The following is a 17,630-nucleotide window of genomic DNA, read 5'->3' on the forward strand; positions in this document are numbered from 1 at the left end:
CTACCTTTTTAAAAAAGCAGAGTACGTAATTAGTGTCAGCATGATTAAAAAAAAAAAAAAAGCTGAAGAGTATAAAAGTTGCTTTTAAACTTACCCTGAATTTGTTATCTGGTAGTCAGACCTTTCTCAGAACTTGACAGTAATGTAAAGAAAATGTAAGAAAGACCAATAAACTGTAATGATAGTCTGTCTCAGGTTGGAAAGATTACATTTGTCTAAATCTGTTTGCCTGGAATTCAAATGCACAAATAAAGCCTTTTTTTTTTTTTTCTTTTCAGTTAACATCTTGCTTTTCATTCCTTGCCTCTTTCTTCCCACTGGAAATTATAACTTTGTACTAGTTTTTCTGGTCATAATGTGAAAGTAGCTTTCCATTAATTCTAGAACTTCCTCACTTTTCAGTGGTCAAATGTGAATATCCAGTACTCCAAGATGGAGAAATCATATCAGGATTTGGAACAAAATTTTACTACAAAGCGAAAGTTATATTTAAATGCAAGGAAGGTTTTACTCTTATTGGCAGCAACACAGTTTTCTGTAATGCGAAACAGTGCATGGGAGCCTCCAATACCAAAATGTGTTAAAGGTATGAATATTATTTTTCCTTTTTGTTTTCTTTGTTATATTTTAAGGACATTAAATATCAGTGATACAGAATAATTGAAAAGAAACACTTTTTGTATTGAACTGTCTAATACTCATTTCTGTGATAGGTGTATGACTTCACATTCACAAAGAAGTCTGCTGTTGTAATTTTGTATGTCTTTATAGTGTCTTAGCATTTTATGTACATTATACAGGTGTATAAATTTCTCTAGTTCGGCACTTCTATAAAAATGAATAGTGACCATTTTTCAGAGTAAATTGAAGCATAGGAAGTTTTAGCTAAGTCAGTCAAGAATGAGAGGCATAATTCATAATAATGAAAAGAAAGTAGTACTTCCCAAGTGTTTGATTCGGTCTACATTATTTTGTTTTCCAGAGTCGACTATTCCCAGTACCCAATCTCCAATTTCCAGTGTCTCAGGTTTAGTAACTGCCTGCGTGTATTTTTCAAAAATCGTTTAAGTTCCTGGTGGAAATGCCAGCAGTCACTCCCAAGTGTTTGATCCAATCTCCATTTTTTGTTTTCCAGTGTCGACTCAACCTCCAATTCCCAGTGTCCCAGGTTTAGTAACTTCCTGCTTATATATTTCAAAATCCTTTGAATTCCTTGTGATTTTTAAAAAATTTTTTAAATTCCTATGATTTACACTCGTTCATCAATTTAATAATGAAAGGAGGAAGAATATATTAACAGCTATTTTAGTTGTTACACTTAGTGATTCTAAAATCATTTTCTGTAGTCTGCAGATATAAGCAGGTGGCAAGTTAAGTAAACTTTAAACATATTTACTTACATGTAAAATAATGTAATGCCTTCCTTACTGAGTGATAGTAAATTTAAAATGGGATAGATTAAAAACAGCAGAGTGCTTGGCATCTAGGAAGCACTTAAAAATAGCTTGAATGAATTACAATATCTCTAAAATTAATATTAGTGAGGAAGAAGGTCCATGGCTTTTTTTTTTTTTAATATGTATGTTTTCTATGTCATCAACTTGATTATTTTAAAATGAAAAGTGATCTGTTCACACCTTCACAGAGTACCTTCTGGGTTCGGGACTATGTTTCATTCATTTCCTGGACCGCAACCAGTTTCGTTCATTTTACAAACTTGGAAATTTCTATTGTCACCAGAAGAAGACCTGTATTTCTGGCACCCCTACCACTCCCCACCTCATACAGTTATTATTTTTCTCTTTACTGAGCATTTTTATGTGGCAACAGAAAGTAAATTTCATAGCAACTAAAAGGCAGGAAAAATCCTTACTTATTGAAATGAAATGGGTGCTTTCCGGCATGGACTGCTGATCAGCTGCTCTGCTTAAATCTTGAGAGACTATTTCAGGTAGAAGGAATTGTCTCCCTGATTTCAGAGCTGCTGTCTCTGGCTTCTCTCTGGCTGCAGCAGAAGCAAGAGGAAGAGTAGAGAGCATTAGCCTGGGCAGAGGGGGCTCAGGGTGCTAGGGAGGCTCTGCTTACTCAACTAGCATCACTTCTGTGGGCTCTAGTTTACCATTGTTTAATGACTCAAACAGATGTCCATTATTGACTTCTAATTTGTTTATTTCATATTGTCCTAATATTTTAAAGGATTGATGGGAACTATTCATGCTGACATGGTAATTAGGGCACTTTTTTCTAAGTCCTGTAAACATGATACTCAGTAGCCCCTTGAGTACCTTGGTGAGTGCTATGAAGTTTTGGTGGAAAAGAGATGATTTTTTGGTGGATGATATATAAAGATTGCATATGAAATTTATACTCATTGACCCATCCATGTTTTCTCACATGGTCCTCATGGGAATATGCACTGTTGATATACTGTGTTTGTTGATATCCTCTTTAGAAAGAGATGACCATAATAAGCATTTCATAAAGGATTTAAAAACACTGATACAGTTCAATGTTTGAAAGAAGAGAGAATTGGTTGTAAGGACAAGTTTGTAAAGAAGATAAACTACAGGGATCTTTTTTTAAATATTGAAAATCAAGATTCCACATGAGTCTATCAAACATTTTTTATCATCAGTTAGAGAAAGACAATGAAAAGGGTCAGTGGTGACATAAAATGGTGATAAGGTAGATCTGATTGTGCAAATATGAAAAAATCTGAGCAAAATGCTAAGTGGAAAATTTGTTACATATTACAAATTATGTAATATGATACTGTGTGAATGGTATTTTTGAAAGATTCATATTTATTCTGAACACATTATTTTTATGATTTATCATTAGTTAACTTCTCAGATTTCCATTATATAATACAAAGCCATAGTGAGTGTTCTTATGCATACATTCTTATGTACTTATATAAATATATATTTAGGTTAACTTCCAAGAAGGAGAATAGCAAAGTTTAGGAAGTATATGTATTTCTTATTTTGAGAAATAACTCGTTTTGTGAAATAATCTTTTAAAAAAAATCACAAATCAAAATTAAATGCATAATTTTGTATTGATAAGGCTGGTGAATTGAATCAAATTTATTTTTCCAGGTTCCAAGCCCACTTCTCCAACTGTGTCTCCAGGATCAAGTCATCCAGGTTGAGTATCAGTAGTTCTTTATCCTACTTACATTGTTTAGAACTTTATACAGTGAGGGGTGAGACATGATATCATGTATAATTTGCATTTCTTTTATTATCAATGTAGCTGAACTTCTTTTCATTTATATTTATTTATTCATGTCCTTTCCTCATTTTTCTGTTTGGTTTCTAAAATATTTTTCTTGTTGAAATCATTGTAAATTAAAGCTGGTTTAAAATGAACTTTTTTCCTAGGTTTTTTTTTTTCCCCCTTTGGCTTATTTTTTACTAGTCATTTAAAAAGATTTTATATGAATGGACATATATTGCTTTTTCGAACTTTTTATTACATAAATAGTATATGAATATAAATTTGTATAATTTCAAACACTATGTAAGCATACAGAGTAAAAGAGTATTTCTCTTTCTCTTTTTCTAGTCCATTTTCTGAATCATCACTTAATAGTTTAGGGTGTCTTTTTATCTATTTCTGTACATCAACATTTTTATATGTGTAGTCTGACTTATTTCGCTTAGCATAATCCCCTCTAGGTCTATCCATGTTGTTGCAGGTGACAAGATTTCATCCTTTCTTATGGCTGTAATATTCCATTCTGTGTATTAATATGTGTGTGTATATGTGTGTGTGTGTATGAATGGATAAAGAAGATATGAGATATGTATATATACCCATTCATCTATGGATGGGCACTTACATTGCTTCCATATCTTGGCTATTGTAAATAATGCTCCAGAACATAGGGATGCATATGCTTTTTGAATAAGTGTTTTTATTTCACTAGGAGAAATACTCAGAAGTGGAATACGCAGTGCTGGATTGAATAGTGGTTCTAGTTTTAATTTTTGGAGGACTCTCCATAGTGTTTTCAATAGTAGCTGCATCAATTTACATTCCTGCCAATAGTGTACAATAACTTATTTTATTCCACATCCCCACCAATATTTGTTATTTGTTGTCTTTTTGATGATAGCCATTCTGACAGGTGATACCTCATTGTTCTTGTGATTTGCATTTCCTGATGAGTAGTGATCTTGAGCATCTTTTCTTGTGCCTGTTAGCCATCTGTATGAGTTCTTTAGAAAAATGTCTATTCAGGTGTTCTGCCCATTTTTTAATTGGATCTTTTTTTTATTTATGTTGAGCTGTATGAGTTCTTTGTATATTTTGAATATTAACCCCCTGTCAGATACATCATTTGCAAGTATCTTCTCCAATTTAGTATGTAGCCTTTTCCTTTTACTGACTTTTCTTTTGCTGTGCAAAAGCTTTTTAGCTTGATGTAATCCCTTTTTTTTTTTTTAACTTTTATTTCCCTTTCCTGAGGAGATATATCCAAAAAAATATTTCTAAGGCAGAAGTAAAAAAGTATATTCCCTATGTTTTATTCTACAAGTATTATGGTTTCAGGTCTTACATTTAAGTCTTTAATCCATTTTGAATTTATTTTTGTATATTTTGTGAGTGGGTAGTCCAGTTTGATTCTTTTTCAGGTAGCTTTCCAGTTTGCCCAATACCATTTATTGAAGAGGCTATCTCTGCCCCATTGTATATTCTTGCCTCCTTTATTGTAGATAATTTCCCATATAGGGGTGGGTTCATTTCTGGACATTCTCTTGTATTCCACTCATCTGTGTGTCTGTTTTAATGGCAGTGCCATACTGTTTTGATGACTATAGCTTTGTAGTATGATTTTAAATCAGGGCATGTGATACCTCTAGCTTTGTTATTCTTTCTTAAGATTGTTTTGGCTATTTGGTGTCTTCTGTGTTTCCATATAAATCTTAGAATTATTGTTTCTATTCTGTGAGAAATGCCATTGGTATTTTGATAGGGATTGCATTGAATCTGTAGATTACCTTGGGATATATGGTCATTTTAACAATATTAATTCTTGCAATCCATGAGCAAGGTATGTCTTTCCATCTGTTTATGTAGTCCTCAGTTTCTTTCATCAGTGTCTTACAGTTTTGTGAGTACAAGTCTTTTACCTCCTTATTCCTTGGTATTTTATTCTTTTGATGTGATTGCAAACAGGATTGTTTTCTTAATTTCTCTTTCCAATGGTCTGTTGTTAGTGTATAAAAACACAGCAGATCTCTGTATTAATTTTGTATCATGCAACTTTACATTTATTGATAAGATCTAGAAGGTTTTTGGTGGCATCTATGTGATTTTCCTATGTATAGTATGTCATTTGCAAACAGTGACAATTTCATTTCTTCCTTTCCAATTTGGATTAGTCTGGTTGCTTATGGCTAGGACTTGGAAAACTATGTTGAATAAAAGTGGCAAGAGTGGGCATCCTTGTCTTGTTCCAGATCTTAGAGGAAATACTTTCAGCTTTTTACTGTTGAGTATGATATTAGCTGTGGGCTTGTCATATATTGCCTTTATTATGTTGAGGTATGTTCATTCTATATCCACTTTGTGGAGAGTTTTTATCGTAATTGGATGCTGAATTTTGTCAGAAGCTCTTTTTGCATCTGCTGAGATGATCAAATGATTCTTATTCTTCAGTTTGTTAATATGGTTATACATTGATTAATTTGTGGGTGTTGCACCATCCTTGCATCCCTGGGATAAATCTCACTTGATCATGGTGTGTGATCCTTTTAATGTGTTGTTGGATTTGGCTTGCTCATATTTTGTTGAGGACTTTTATATCTGTGTTCATCAGTGATATTGGCTTGTAATTTCTTTTTTTTTTTTTTTTTTTTTTTTTTTTTGTAATTTCTTTGTCTGATTTTGGTATTAGGGTGATGCTGGCCTTGTAGAATGTGGTCAGAAGGGTACTTCCTCTGCAGTGTTTTATAATAGCTTGAGAAAGAGCGGTGTTAAAATTCTTCTTTTAAAGTCTGGTTGAATTTACCTGTGAAGCCATCTGGTCCTGGACTTTTGTTTCTTGGGAGTTTTTAAATTACTGATTCAGTTTCTTTACTGGTAATTGATCTGTTCATATTTTCTATTTCTTCCTGAGTCAGTCTTTGAAGATTGTGTATTTTTAGGAATTTGTCCATTTGTTCTAGGTTGTCCATCTTACTAGCTTATAATTATTCATAGTAATCTCTTAATGATCCTTTGTGTTTCTGTGATTTGGGTTGTACTTTCTTTTTCATTTCTGGTTTTATTTATTTAAGCCATGTCTCTTTTTTTCTCAATGAGCCTGGCTAAAGGTTTATCAATTTTGTTTATCTTTTCAAAGAACCAGCTCTTAGTTTCATTGATCTTTCCTGTTTTTGTTTGTTTCTTTTTTTTTTTTTTTTTTTTTTTTTTAGTTTCTGTTTCACTTATTTTTATTCTGATCTTTGTGGTTTCTTTCCTTGTACTAGCTTTGGCTTTTGTTTGTTCTTTTTCTAGTTGGTTTGGTGGAAGTTTTGGTTATTTGAGATTTTTCTTGTTGCCTGAGGTAGACTTGTGTTGATATACACTTCTCTCTTAGAACTACTTTTGCTGTGTCCCAGAGATTTTGGATTGTTATATTTTGTTTTCATTTGTCTCCAGGTGTCTTTTAAAATTCCTTCCTTGATTACATCACTTATCCGCTACTTGTTTGATAGCATCTTGTTTGCCTCCACGTGTTTGTGTTTTTTATATCTTTAAATTTAAGTATAATCATGTTGAATTGATAGGCTAATTCTGACAACACATTAATGATAAATTTGCTTGCTGCACCACAGAGTATTGTCCCAGGAAATGTTACTAGACAGGAAGAATAATACTTTGACATTGAATATAAATATATAATATTTTGGTACTACTTTTAATGAGAAACATTAATATATTTTATTAAGGAAAATGAAATTATAAGGGTTTTATACAAAAATAAAGTCAAAGCCTACGTATTTAGAGCACTTTAAGCTTTATAGTTTTTTCTTTTCTCCTATTTTTTACTTCCATTTTCCTTTTTTCTAGGACATCCCAGGCCCACTGATGAATCAGCACCTGAAGACAATAAGCATTTAGGTATTATTTTGGTTGTTAATTACTCTGAATTATGAGGCCCTAGTTTTCTACATATTACCTCTATCTGTAGTTAGAGAAGGAATAATTGTTCTATTTGTGATTGTAAAATTGTACATTCTAAATAATTGTAAAGTCACAGGTACCATGACAAATGTAAGTGGTAGTATGTGTGGACACATATAGATAATACAGTTTTTAAGAGGTTCCTCAACTTAGGATTCCTAACACGATAAGTTTACTTTCTTAAATAATATGGTTATATGTAGTTTAAAATATATAAAACATAACTTGCTTTCCATGTGATACTGTTACTTCATACTGGCTATTTTTAGATACATTTTCTTTCTGTTGGTACCTTGTATACACAGGCCTTAAAGTTCTACCAGTTGGGGAAGCACACTTTATGCAGGCTCACAGTTCACCCAGTCTGTGTCAAAGAGCTTGATGAAGTATAGTTGTAATGAAAGTTAAAGATTTATTGATAAGGAAATGAAGAAAATATCTATAACTTTTCTTTACATTAGATTAGTTTAGTAAAGGTAATCTTACTTTATAAAATGCACTTTAGGCTTGTTACGTTTTCCCTCTGAACACTGTGGTCAAACTGCCACTGTGCCAAGTAAACCTAGTGCCATCTTAGGATGCTTTCACTTGATGATATTTATGAAATGAAAAAGGCAGAGCTGAACGTGACATTTTATACTCTGAGTTACAGATGATAAAAATAATGACAGTCAGAAGCAGAGGTACTACTGATGAACATGGCTAAGAAGAATTAAGACTTGGTAGTATTATTTATAGCTCTCTGGGTAGTCAGAAATGCATGTTTACATTTCTGTGTGTAATTGCTATCCATGTGTCCTGGTGTTTCATTTACATTCTTAGAGAGTCCTCTTGGGAATTAGGACGATGCCTTAATTGGAGGGAAGAGGGAATAGGAGCTGTGATGATATGATAAAGTATTGTTTGTCAAGACTCTGAAAAAGCATCTCTGTGATAGATTAATAGAAGCCCATTTATGACTTATTGAACGGACCCACTTAGGGAAAAAGACATGTTAAATTTCTAACAAAACCATTAGTAATAATAGACTGAATGTTGAACTAAACTATAATGGAGTCCTTTTTTTTGTTTTGTTTTTAAGGGGGAGGTGATTAGATTTATTTGGTTTTTTTAGATGGAGGTATGGGGAATTGAACCCAGGACCTCGTGCATGCTAGGCAGGCACTCTACCACTGAGCTACACCCCACCTCCCTAAACCACCTATAATGGGACAGTACATTTTTTAAAAGATTTTGCTCTAATCTAGGCAATTCTGATTGCCTTAGTAACCTTTACTAATAATCTGCTGTGGTATTTATAGCACAAAACAGTGAAAAGTGAGGTTTCTGCTAAGCGTTTGCTAAGGTGGATCCTAACCTTGGACTCTGTTTAGAAGGGTTCTGTGATCAAAATAACGTGGAAGCACTAGCAGTCCTGCCAAAACTAGATTGATACCTTTTTCTTTATAGTTAGGGATGATCTGATCAAATTACAATGCAGCTGCTGTCTGGAGAACCCTGTGAGCTCAATTGTCTCCCAAACCATCTTCATTTTTCCTCAGGTGTAGGACCCATTATTGGCATCTTTGTTGCTGTATGTAAGTACCTCAAACTTTGATACCAATTAAATCAAGACATTACTTTAAAGAAGAGCAATATTTTTAATTGATTACTGAGTTCCTGTAGCTCTATAGCTGGAAATAAAGTAAATTATTACTTACTTTTATATAATATACTCCCTTGTATTGCCGTTTGTCTACTGCTTTATATTCTACATGTCCACGTACTAACAAACTCTAAATAAAGTGTGTTGTTTCAAGATAATTACTCATATGAGTTTGTCTCCCAAATATGCTCTGAGTTATTTTCTGAATTAATCAAGGGCTCTTCTGGGACTTAATTGTGGACTGTTTAATCCAGGGAATTGGATTTAGATGCTGAAGAGTCCAGATGGAATATAAGTGTATATGTTCTTAAATAAAATAACATTTTCTGACCATGGAAATCTGACCCAAATTTATCTCTGCTGTTAGATTTTGAATCTTGGCAATGATTTTTCACAGTTACATGTATCATTTGTTTCCTAATCTCTTGTAGCTGTCGTCTTGGGAGGAATAGTTGGTGCCTGCGTATACAAATGTCTTTCCAAAAACAAAAGGTAAAATCAAGCATGCTTTTTAACTTACTGATCTTTCTTACTGTTGACATACTTTTGTGCAGTTTTTGTTTGTACTCTGTATTGTGTGTTGTCTTTTAAAAATGTGCCTGCATGAGTGTGCTGTCCGAATTAACATTTCTTTGCTAAAAATATTTTCAGCTGCTTTTAAAATCATTGCAACAAGAGTAATCCGTGCAGGTCACTTGAGCTGTTATGATGTAAGAAAAATTTCCGTGGGATTTGAGGCTTAAATTCTGCAGCAAATCATAGGTCATTATGGGGCCTTCCCTGCCCTAGATGTACCCTAGTTCCTAGATTGAACTAATGGCCAAGATTAAATTTAAATTGGTTTGCTGTGGAGACATTGACAGCTGGATTCACTGGAATTTTTATGGTGAAAGCTTCCGTTTGTCTGTTTAACTTGGGTAGTTGTAAGAAGCTACCAGATACCTGATTTGATTTCCTTTCCTTTAGAGCTGTTATTTATACAAGTTAAACTGGAGAATTAAAAGCAACACTGTTTGATTTCCCTCTTATGTTCTTTTAATTTACTAGGTTGCAGTAAAACTGATGGGGTTAAACTTAAAAGTTGCTGAGAGGGGTAAGATTTACAAGGCACCTCACTAATTTTATCTGTCTTTTAATTTATAGAAATGAAGTAAAGGGGGGGGGACTTAGAATTCAAAACAGATACAAATATGTATCTTCTAAGGAGAATAGAGTTTTTAAAAATCAAACTTCAATTTTAATGAAATAATTAAAATCTAATGAAATACTTAGAATAAAACTTGGAGCATAGACCAAGATTAGGCACTTTGATATTTCTGATTTTTAGTGGTTTTTTGTTTTTTTTTTTGCCCTATTGCATTGGAAATAGCTTTGGAATCAAACTAATAATTAAAAACTATTGGTATTCATAGTTTCATGATATATATTCGTTTTATATTAATCACCGGGTTTGGAACATGTAATAAAAGTACATTCTTCACTCATATAGGGCACAAACTTGTTTTATATTTCTCAATTATCTTTTAAAAATACCCACATTTGAATTTGAATCTTAAATCTTATACCTACAGAACACATGATACGCATATCTGATTTCTCTATCAGCAGTATATTTTTAAAGTTACAGATACAAAACAGTCTGAGTAGGAAGCACCGTCAGTGAAATATTTGAGAAGTCAAAAAGGCTTATTTAGAAATAACCTCAAAAGAAAGCAAAACAAAATAGCTTTCTGCTCCTCACTCTCCTTCTTTGTATAAACCATTCCTGCACTAAAATACTTGAAGGTTCCCTAACAAGTATTAACCAAACTCTCATCTAGCTACTCGTTAATGATAATACCGGTTTCAAAGGTGAACAGTTATCTGAGCATCGTACCCCCAGGCTACAATTTCAGTAGCAGTAGAGGTCTGAGACCTCATGCCTCACGAGCATCTTGATGCTGCTGCTGGCCTGACTGCACTATGAATACCAGGGTGTAGACTGTTACCGATGTGCCCATGTGAATGTGAGAGGCACCAGCAAGCTTACTGGGAAATGCCTCACCTGCTTAAAGTAACTGGATTTTTTAAAGACTCCTCTTCTATGTGTATGCTTTTTTAAAAGGATGTTGGGTAATTCGTAGCTTTAGTTTGCTTTTCTTTTCCAAAAGTAAATATTTTTATTATATTCTTAGTACTGTTCAGTGTCTATATTCTCTCCACACCACCCCCGCCCAAATTGCTTTTGTTGCGTTAGAAATTCTTTTATAAGACTGAAAAATGTATACAGTTACTTCTCTAAGGATAACTTTGGAAGCAGGATACCGTGCACAGATGATCCCAAACTGTTAAAACTTGATACAGACTGGATTTGATGTACACTTGTATTTAGGATAATTTGGGGACAAAATTTCCCTGCTACAGGCTTTATAGCAAAGCACAAAAATTGTGTAAGTAGCCATCTTTAAGATCGTTAAACATCATTTAAATTATGATGAAAAATGGACACAAGGTTAAAGTATTCTGCTACAGTTTTCTGTGTGTTAGTTCTCAACTAAGAATAGACTAGGACCCCAGCTGGTCTGATGGGATCATTACACCCTCCTTCCTTTTCCCTCCAGTCTCCTTTCTTAGCAATTCTTCTGCCACACCTTGCAGACTTGGAGTCTAGCCCTTGCCCTCTCTTTTGCTACTGCTTGAGTCCTGTTTTGCATGTCCTAACTGTGTGGTTCCAAAAAACAAATGCCTTTTGTTTACTTTAATGTTTTCAATTATTTGTTGTGAATACTGTTTTCATAAATGCATGATTTTCTCTACTCACGGTAAATCATCACTGGTTAAGTGAGAGTTCGCTAAGTTCATTAGAGTTACTGCATAATTTATATATTTTAGTAACTGTAACTAGATTCTTTTTCTTTTTTCCATTAAGGATATTTATTATTTGTTGTAATTTTTAAACTATTTTAATGTTTACATTAATAATGACTGATTCAGTAACTTTATAATTTTTTAAGTGGTCTGCTTAAATGAATCTTATTAAAGCTTTTTGATAGATTATAAATGGTAAATGCAGTTGAGGTGATGGGGTGTATAATGACATGGGGCAAAAACTTACAAATTAACTTAAACATCCCTGGTTCTCAAATTCTTGAGTATTCATCAGGCACTTCAAAAATTTTGAAACAGAAACTAATGAATAACAAAGATTTTGTAATTAGTTGAGAGAGCACATTTATAAAACTTAGAACCATTCCAGAAGAACAAGGGGTCATGGAAGTTTTACAGAAATCTTCCCTAGGGCAAAAACAGTTGTGCCACAGGAAGAAACTGTCTTCAGTGCAGAAGATCCATCTGAAAATACACAGCATCATAAAACTGATTTCTGAGACAGTATTACCCGGAGTTAATACCAGCTCTGTGTGTCGCCTTAGATTCTGTGGTGCCAGAGACCAGGACCACTTCTCCTCATACAATCTCATCATGTTGAGTTTTCCATTATTCATTTCAGGCTAAGTGGTTTCAGAGACAGACAGATTGCACAGACATTTAGACTCGATCTGCTTCATGGTCTATAAGCCTTCAAAGTTAAAGTCACTTCTTGCACTAAATTCTGTTTCAAGTTCCTAGGGAGAATCAGGAGAGTCATAATTTATGAACCTAATTGTCAGCTTTACTTCCATTTTCCGCTGTCATTGATTTTACCCCACTTATTAGCCAATCTTGCTTCCTTTTGGTTTGACGTCACTATTTTATTCGGCCCTTTCCCTTCCTCTGTTCAGTGCGTATCTAACTGATGAGAGCCACAGAGAAGTCAATCGTATTTCTCCCAGAGAAGAGGAGATGAAAGAAAGGTTTGCTTTTATCAAAAAAAAGGTATCTTGCTTTCTGTTGCATTTCTTTTCAGAGATGTCCTTTCTTCTGAAAAAACATTCGATAACTATTTAGATATGGATGACCTGAGCTCAGATGTGTGAGCAGTAAACACCTCAGAGGACACTAGGATTCCTGCTCCCTTTGCCAGATTATTGATGTTTTCTCAGACCTTCCCTGTTTAATATAAAATAATGTGCACTGACAAGCTTTGGCTTTGACCCCAGTAGAGCAGTGTCCCCTCATCCTTTCATCAGACTGTCTGCCTTCCTCTGCCTTCTAGCAGCTGCGAGTCCAAAACTTGGAATTTTTAGCCCAATGGGAAAAAATCATAGAATGTGTTCATTTTAAATGCAGGGAGGAAAAATGTTCTTTGACAGAAACCAAAACACATTTTAGTTTTGTGAAGCTATTCAATTTCACCTTGTAAATAACTCTGTAAAGGTACTTACGTGTTTCCCTTGACCAGAATATTTCTAGCATATGGAAGAGAAACCAACCAAAAATATGCTCAGATTTTGAACAATCATGAAATGCATTGCCTTAAGTCACTTAACCCCCTCCACCTTCTGTCTTTGAATGTGAGATGAACTGGAAGCTCTTCTTTTGTGCCAGAACGTGTGTCTGCGTAGCTGGGAAGAGAGGAGATACGTTCCCACGATTTATAATCTGAGGCTCTACCCTAGGTTACAGTCATGAGTTTGGGAGCAGATTCTACAAAGGCCAACAGGAAGGGGAGGGGCAATTTCTTGTTAAAAGCAAAGTGGTGTCTTTGATCACAGGAGCAAAGGGGAAGACAAAACATGCCAACTAGAACGGCAGTCTAGAATGGTTAGCCCTGTGTGTCTGCGTGGTTCTCCTAGGGTTCCTTTGAGGCTAAAGCCAACTAGGAAGGTAGTTTTCAGACAGACCTGAACTTCAAAGTGTCTGTAAACATCTGAAGATAACTTAATGAATGCTGAAGGTAATAACATAACTGGAATTAGTCATTCACACTCACATTTTAATCATCTTCGAATAGCTTTTTTGTTATATCTAATGAATGTTTCTTTAAAATTATATTAGTGCTTATTTATTTTTCTCATATGTTAAATTTCTATTTATAATTCTATTTTTTTTTAAGAGTCCAGTACCACTAGAAAAAAATGAAGTGCTTTCAAAAAATAGACAAATATAGTGGTTTTGGAGGATTCAGGAGGAGTCGCCCACCACAGTAGTCCTTAGGAAGATGGCTCTGTTACAAACACAGTGCTGTGACGGTGGTGGTTCAGTGAAGCCTCGCCCACCAGGAGAACTAGTAGAATCTCCAAAATTAACACCGTTAGCTCTGACGTGGGGTCGGCATCCCAAAGTGCTTGCTGGGGCGGGCACGCTCTGAGTAACCGACTGGTCCACGTTTGGTGTGGTCTGTCTACCCTGTTTCCTGAGGAGGAACTGGGACTGCGTTTTCCAGCTCCAGACTCCGTAGCCCTCGGTGGCTGCTGTGACGGCAAACGAGGCTTATCCTACATAAGATGAGCTTGAGTGCGAAGGACACACCAGATTCAGAGACTTAGTGCAAAGGAATGTATAGTACGTGAATACTGGGTTAAGCGAGCTATATTAAAACTAATCTTGCTTCTTTTCCTTTTTTTAATGTGACTTCTAGAAAATTCACAATTTCCTGTATGACTTGCATTATATTTCTTTGGACAAGGCTGGACTTGATTGATAGCTTTTGGAAAGATGTCTGTTTTTACAAAAAAAGTGTGTTGTGAGTTTTAGTCACTTAGGAGATTCTCTTACCAGAACACATCATTTCCTTGACAGTGAGGAGTAAATAAGGCAAAACTGAACTTGAACACAGCTGGAATCATTGCTTTTTAAAGGTTTCATCTCAGAGCCACTTTTTAAATTGCAATGTTAAGAGAATGTGTGTTTCTCTCTAGTCTCTCCCCACTGGCCCTAAATTAAAACAAAGAAATATTTACTAAGTATATGTAACTATTCCATTTCTTGTCTTGGAGAGAAAAAAATATATATATATAATATAGGGACAGAGAAAGGGGTCTAGAGGGCAACTGGTTGAACATTTGAAATTAGTTGAAAAGAATAATTTATTTCCTAGTTCAACGACTCTTACTAGTAATAGTTTTTTATAATTGTCCATGTTCTAAACGGGCTTCTGGAGTGTAATTTCTGTACTTAAGTATGTTCATCTCTGATGCTGTCTCCTTACCTTGCTTCGTAGGAAAACAGAGATTAGTACTTCATACAGCGCTTACCGGGATAAATCAACTACCTCAGGAGAGCAGACGCCCTAAATGGTTTCCCCAAAACCATGCATCACCTTGTTTTTATTTTATTAAAATGTTAAGCCTACAGTAAATTTGTATAGCTACGATGAAAAATGGAACGGAGGCCTCAAAAAATCAAAAACAGAACCAACATGTGAGCCAGTAATGCCACCCTGGGTGTATATTTCAGGAAACAGAATCACCAAGTGGAAGAGATCCCTGCCCCTCCCCGTGTACTGCGGCCTTATTTACAGAACTGAGACATGGAAACAGCCCAAGTGCCCACTGATGGATGAGTGGATGAAAAATTGATGTATAGTGGACTACAGTTTAGCCATGAAAATGAAGGAAATCCTGCCATTTGCAACAACACAGATGGACCTTGAGGAAATTATGCTAAGTGAATAAATCATACAGAGAGGGACGATATACTTGTATGATCTCACTTTATATGTGGAGTCCAAAAAAAAAACCAAGCCAGTAGAAAAGAAATCAGATTCGTGGTTGTCAGAGGCAGGGTGTGTGGGGACAGGAATTGAGTGAAAGTGCTCAGAAAAGGAACCAGCAGTTATCAGCCAGACAAGGACTGGGATGTAAAGGACAGGACAGGGACTGGAGTTAAGGCGGTGACACTATATTGTATGTTGCCAAGTTGCTAAGAAAGTAAATCTTTATAAAGTTCAAACCACATGGAAGTGATGGATGTTAACTAAATTTCGTGTGTTAATCATTTTGTAACATACACATTATCAAATCATGCCGTTCACCTTAAATTTACACAATGTTAGACGTAAATTATATCTCAATACTAAAAGAAAACATCTATAAAAATCATCAGCTGATTTCATACACTGTCAGCAATGCAACTGTTAAGCGATAATGCTAACATTTTACCGTGGCTTGAGAATAGGCACCCTCCTTTATGCTTCTTTGAAACGTGTAAGAATTTGAGTTTGAACACCTTGCTTTTTTCCCTTAACCCTTCTATTTAGAGGGCAAGTCAACACAGTATTCCTGGTAGTGTTAAATGTGGGAAAGTATTTTCTCTATAAAATCTCCAGTGTCAGCATGACGATTCAAAATGAAATTGCATTTCATTTGTAAAGAAAGTCATTTTTGAATTTTTTTTTCTTTTCAAAGATTAAAGCCAACTCTGAAGACTCATTCTTTAACAACCACAAAATGTGCTTTATGTATTTATCATAAAAAGCCTTGACAAATCTGTGTACACTATTTTGGGCCTTGGACATTAAAAACAAGAACAGTGAATGCTGGGAATTTGAACTAGTTTGACTTCTTTAAGAGAATTACTGGAAAATACTCTCAAACTTAATAGGGTAAAATAGTATTCTTAAAAGTTATTTGTCACTCCTTGATGATTTAGAGAAGCTATAAAGTTTATGTCCGGCCTTGTTCTTCATCTCTTTTGATAACAATAAGCCAGTCTAAGAAATCAAGAAGAATTCAGCCTCAGTTGCCTGCTTCTGTGAAAAGTGAGGCTCTCACACACATAACAGGAAGGCCAGCTCAGTGAGACGTGAACACTGTGGCCTTGTAGTCTTCTTAAAAAGAAGTCCCCTCTTTAAGAGAATTAGAATCCACGCTGAATTCTGGCTCTAGGTGGTTTTCTCTCTCCTTGAGTAAGGAGATGTCAAACCCATCATCTGACGGTAGGCAGTTTTGTGGGGAGTAAATTCATCAGGTAACCTCAAGTTGCATCAGGATCTTTGTCTCCATGGGCACCTCTCATCTGTAAAGGGCAGAGTAAAGATTCAGCCACGTATTTCAGAAAAGCAAACTTCGTGGATTTGCTGTCAGTCATACAAAGGGAAGGAAAGAGGAACAGCTCAGGTAGCTCTTTATCTCAGGTGGGGCAGCTCCCAGCCCCTTCTCAGTCCTCACACCAGGCAGGGCCGCTTTCAAAGGAGCCAGCGGTCAAAGAGGAGGGGCTGCCCTCTGCCCCAAACAACATTTGTACAGGTTTTGATGTACAATTTTCCAATTAGTAGCACAAATTGGGCCAAAGAAATGTTGCCTTGAGAAGGATATGAGTGGATCAAGAGTGAACCAGAGTAAACAGTTTTACTCCCTAAGGACCTGTTTATAAGGTCCTGGAAGTGTCCCTTCCCTTTGTAATCTCTGGTGAGGCATCTTAGGAAGACAAGTTTGAGCAAAACTTAACAGGAATTCTTAATTAGAGTTGAAGCTTTACTGTACCCATTTTCACATAGTTCTCAAAAATGTAGCACCTGCTCAGAAGAAAGGTGTGACTAGTACTTGCTAAAGCCCTCAAGTGTTTTCAACCAAAGATCATTCTGCTTACAAAATAAACTGCTTTTTATAGTAATTGCCACTTCAAAATTAGTCTTTCCAATTGAACATATTTATATGTGAAATTGAAATATGTATGCAAATATAAATTACGTCTTAAATAATTTGTCACATAATGAGGAAACCATTTTTCTCTAGAAATATTTATTTAAATAAGAGGGAAAAAATGTATTTTAATTTACAATTTTCTTAAAACTGCAAGAATATATTCATAGTTGAATGGGAAGCCCCCCTGTCTTTATTGTTCATTTTTTGAGACTTGAATTCTGAAAAATAAAATGCAGGTTTGGAGAGGTTTTTATTCGTGATGATGAGTTTATTTCCATGTGTTTTATCTTGAATCAGAGCAT

General features: G+C 35.0%; 1 protein-coding gene across 1 annotated transcript in view; it reads left to right on the plus strand.

Moving 5' to 3' along the window:
* Positions 1 to 17,577, plus strand: part of LOC102508849 (membrane cofactor protein) — a 40,317-nt gene extending 22,740 nt beyond the window's left edge. The window contains 10 exon segments of the mRNA XM_014555879.2: positions 403 to 542; positions 544 to 586; positions 983 to 1,027; positions 1,136 to 1,168; positions 3,102 to 3,149; positions 7,066 to 7,116; positions 8,721 to 8,756; positions 9,256 to 9,316; positions 12,583 to 12,676; positions 14,904 to 17,577. Of these exon segments, the coding sequence (XP_014411365.2) occupies positions 403 to 542; positions 544 to 586; positions 983 to 1,027; positions 1,136 to 1,168; positions 3,102 to 3,149; positions 7,066 to 7,116; positions 8,721 to 8,756; positions 9,256 to 9,316; positions 12,583 to 12,676; positions 14,904 to 14,918 (566 nt within the window). The 3' untranslated portion in view covers positions 14,919 to 17,577.
* The last annotated feature ends 53 nt before the right edge of the window (positions 17,578 to 17,630 follow it).

The sequence above is a fragment of the Camelus ferus genome, chromosome 23 (assembly GCF_009834535.1).
Source record: "Camelus ferus isolate YT-003-E chromosome 23, BCGSAC_Cfer_1.0, whole genome shotgun sequence".
Lineage (NCBI taxonomy): Eukaryota > Metazoa > Chordata > Mammalia > Artiodactyla > Camelidae > Camelus > Camelus ferus.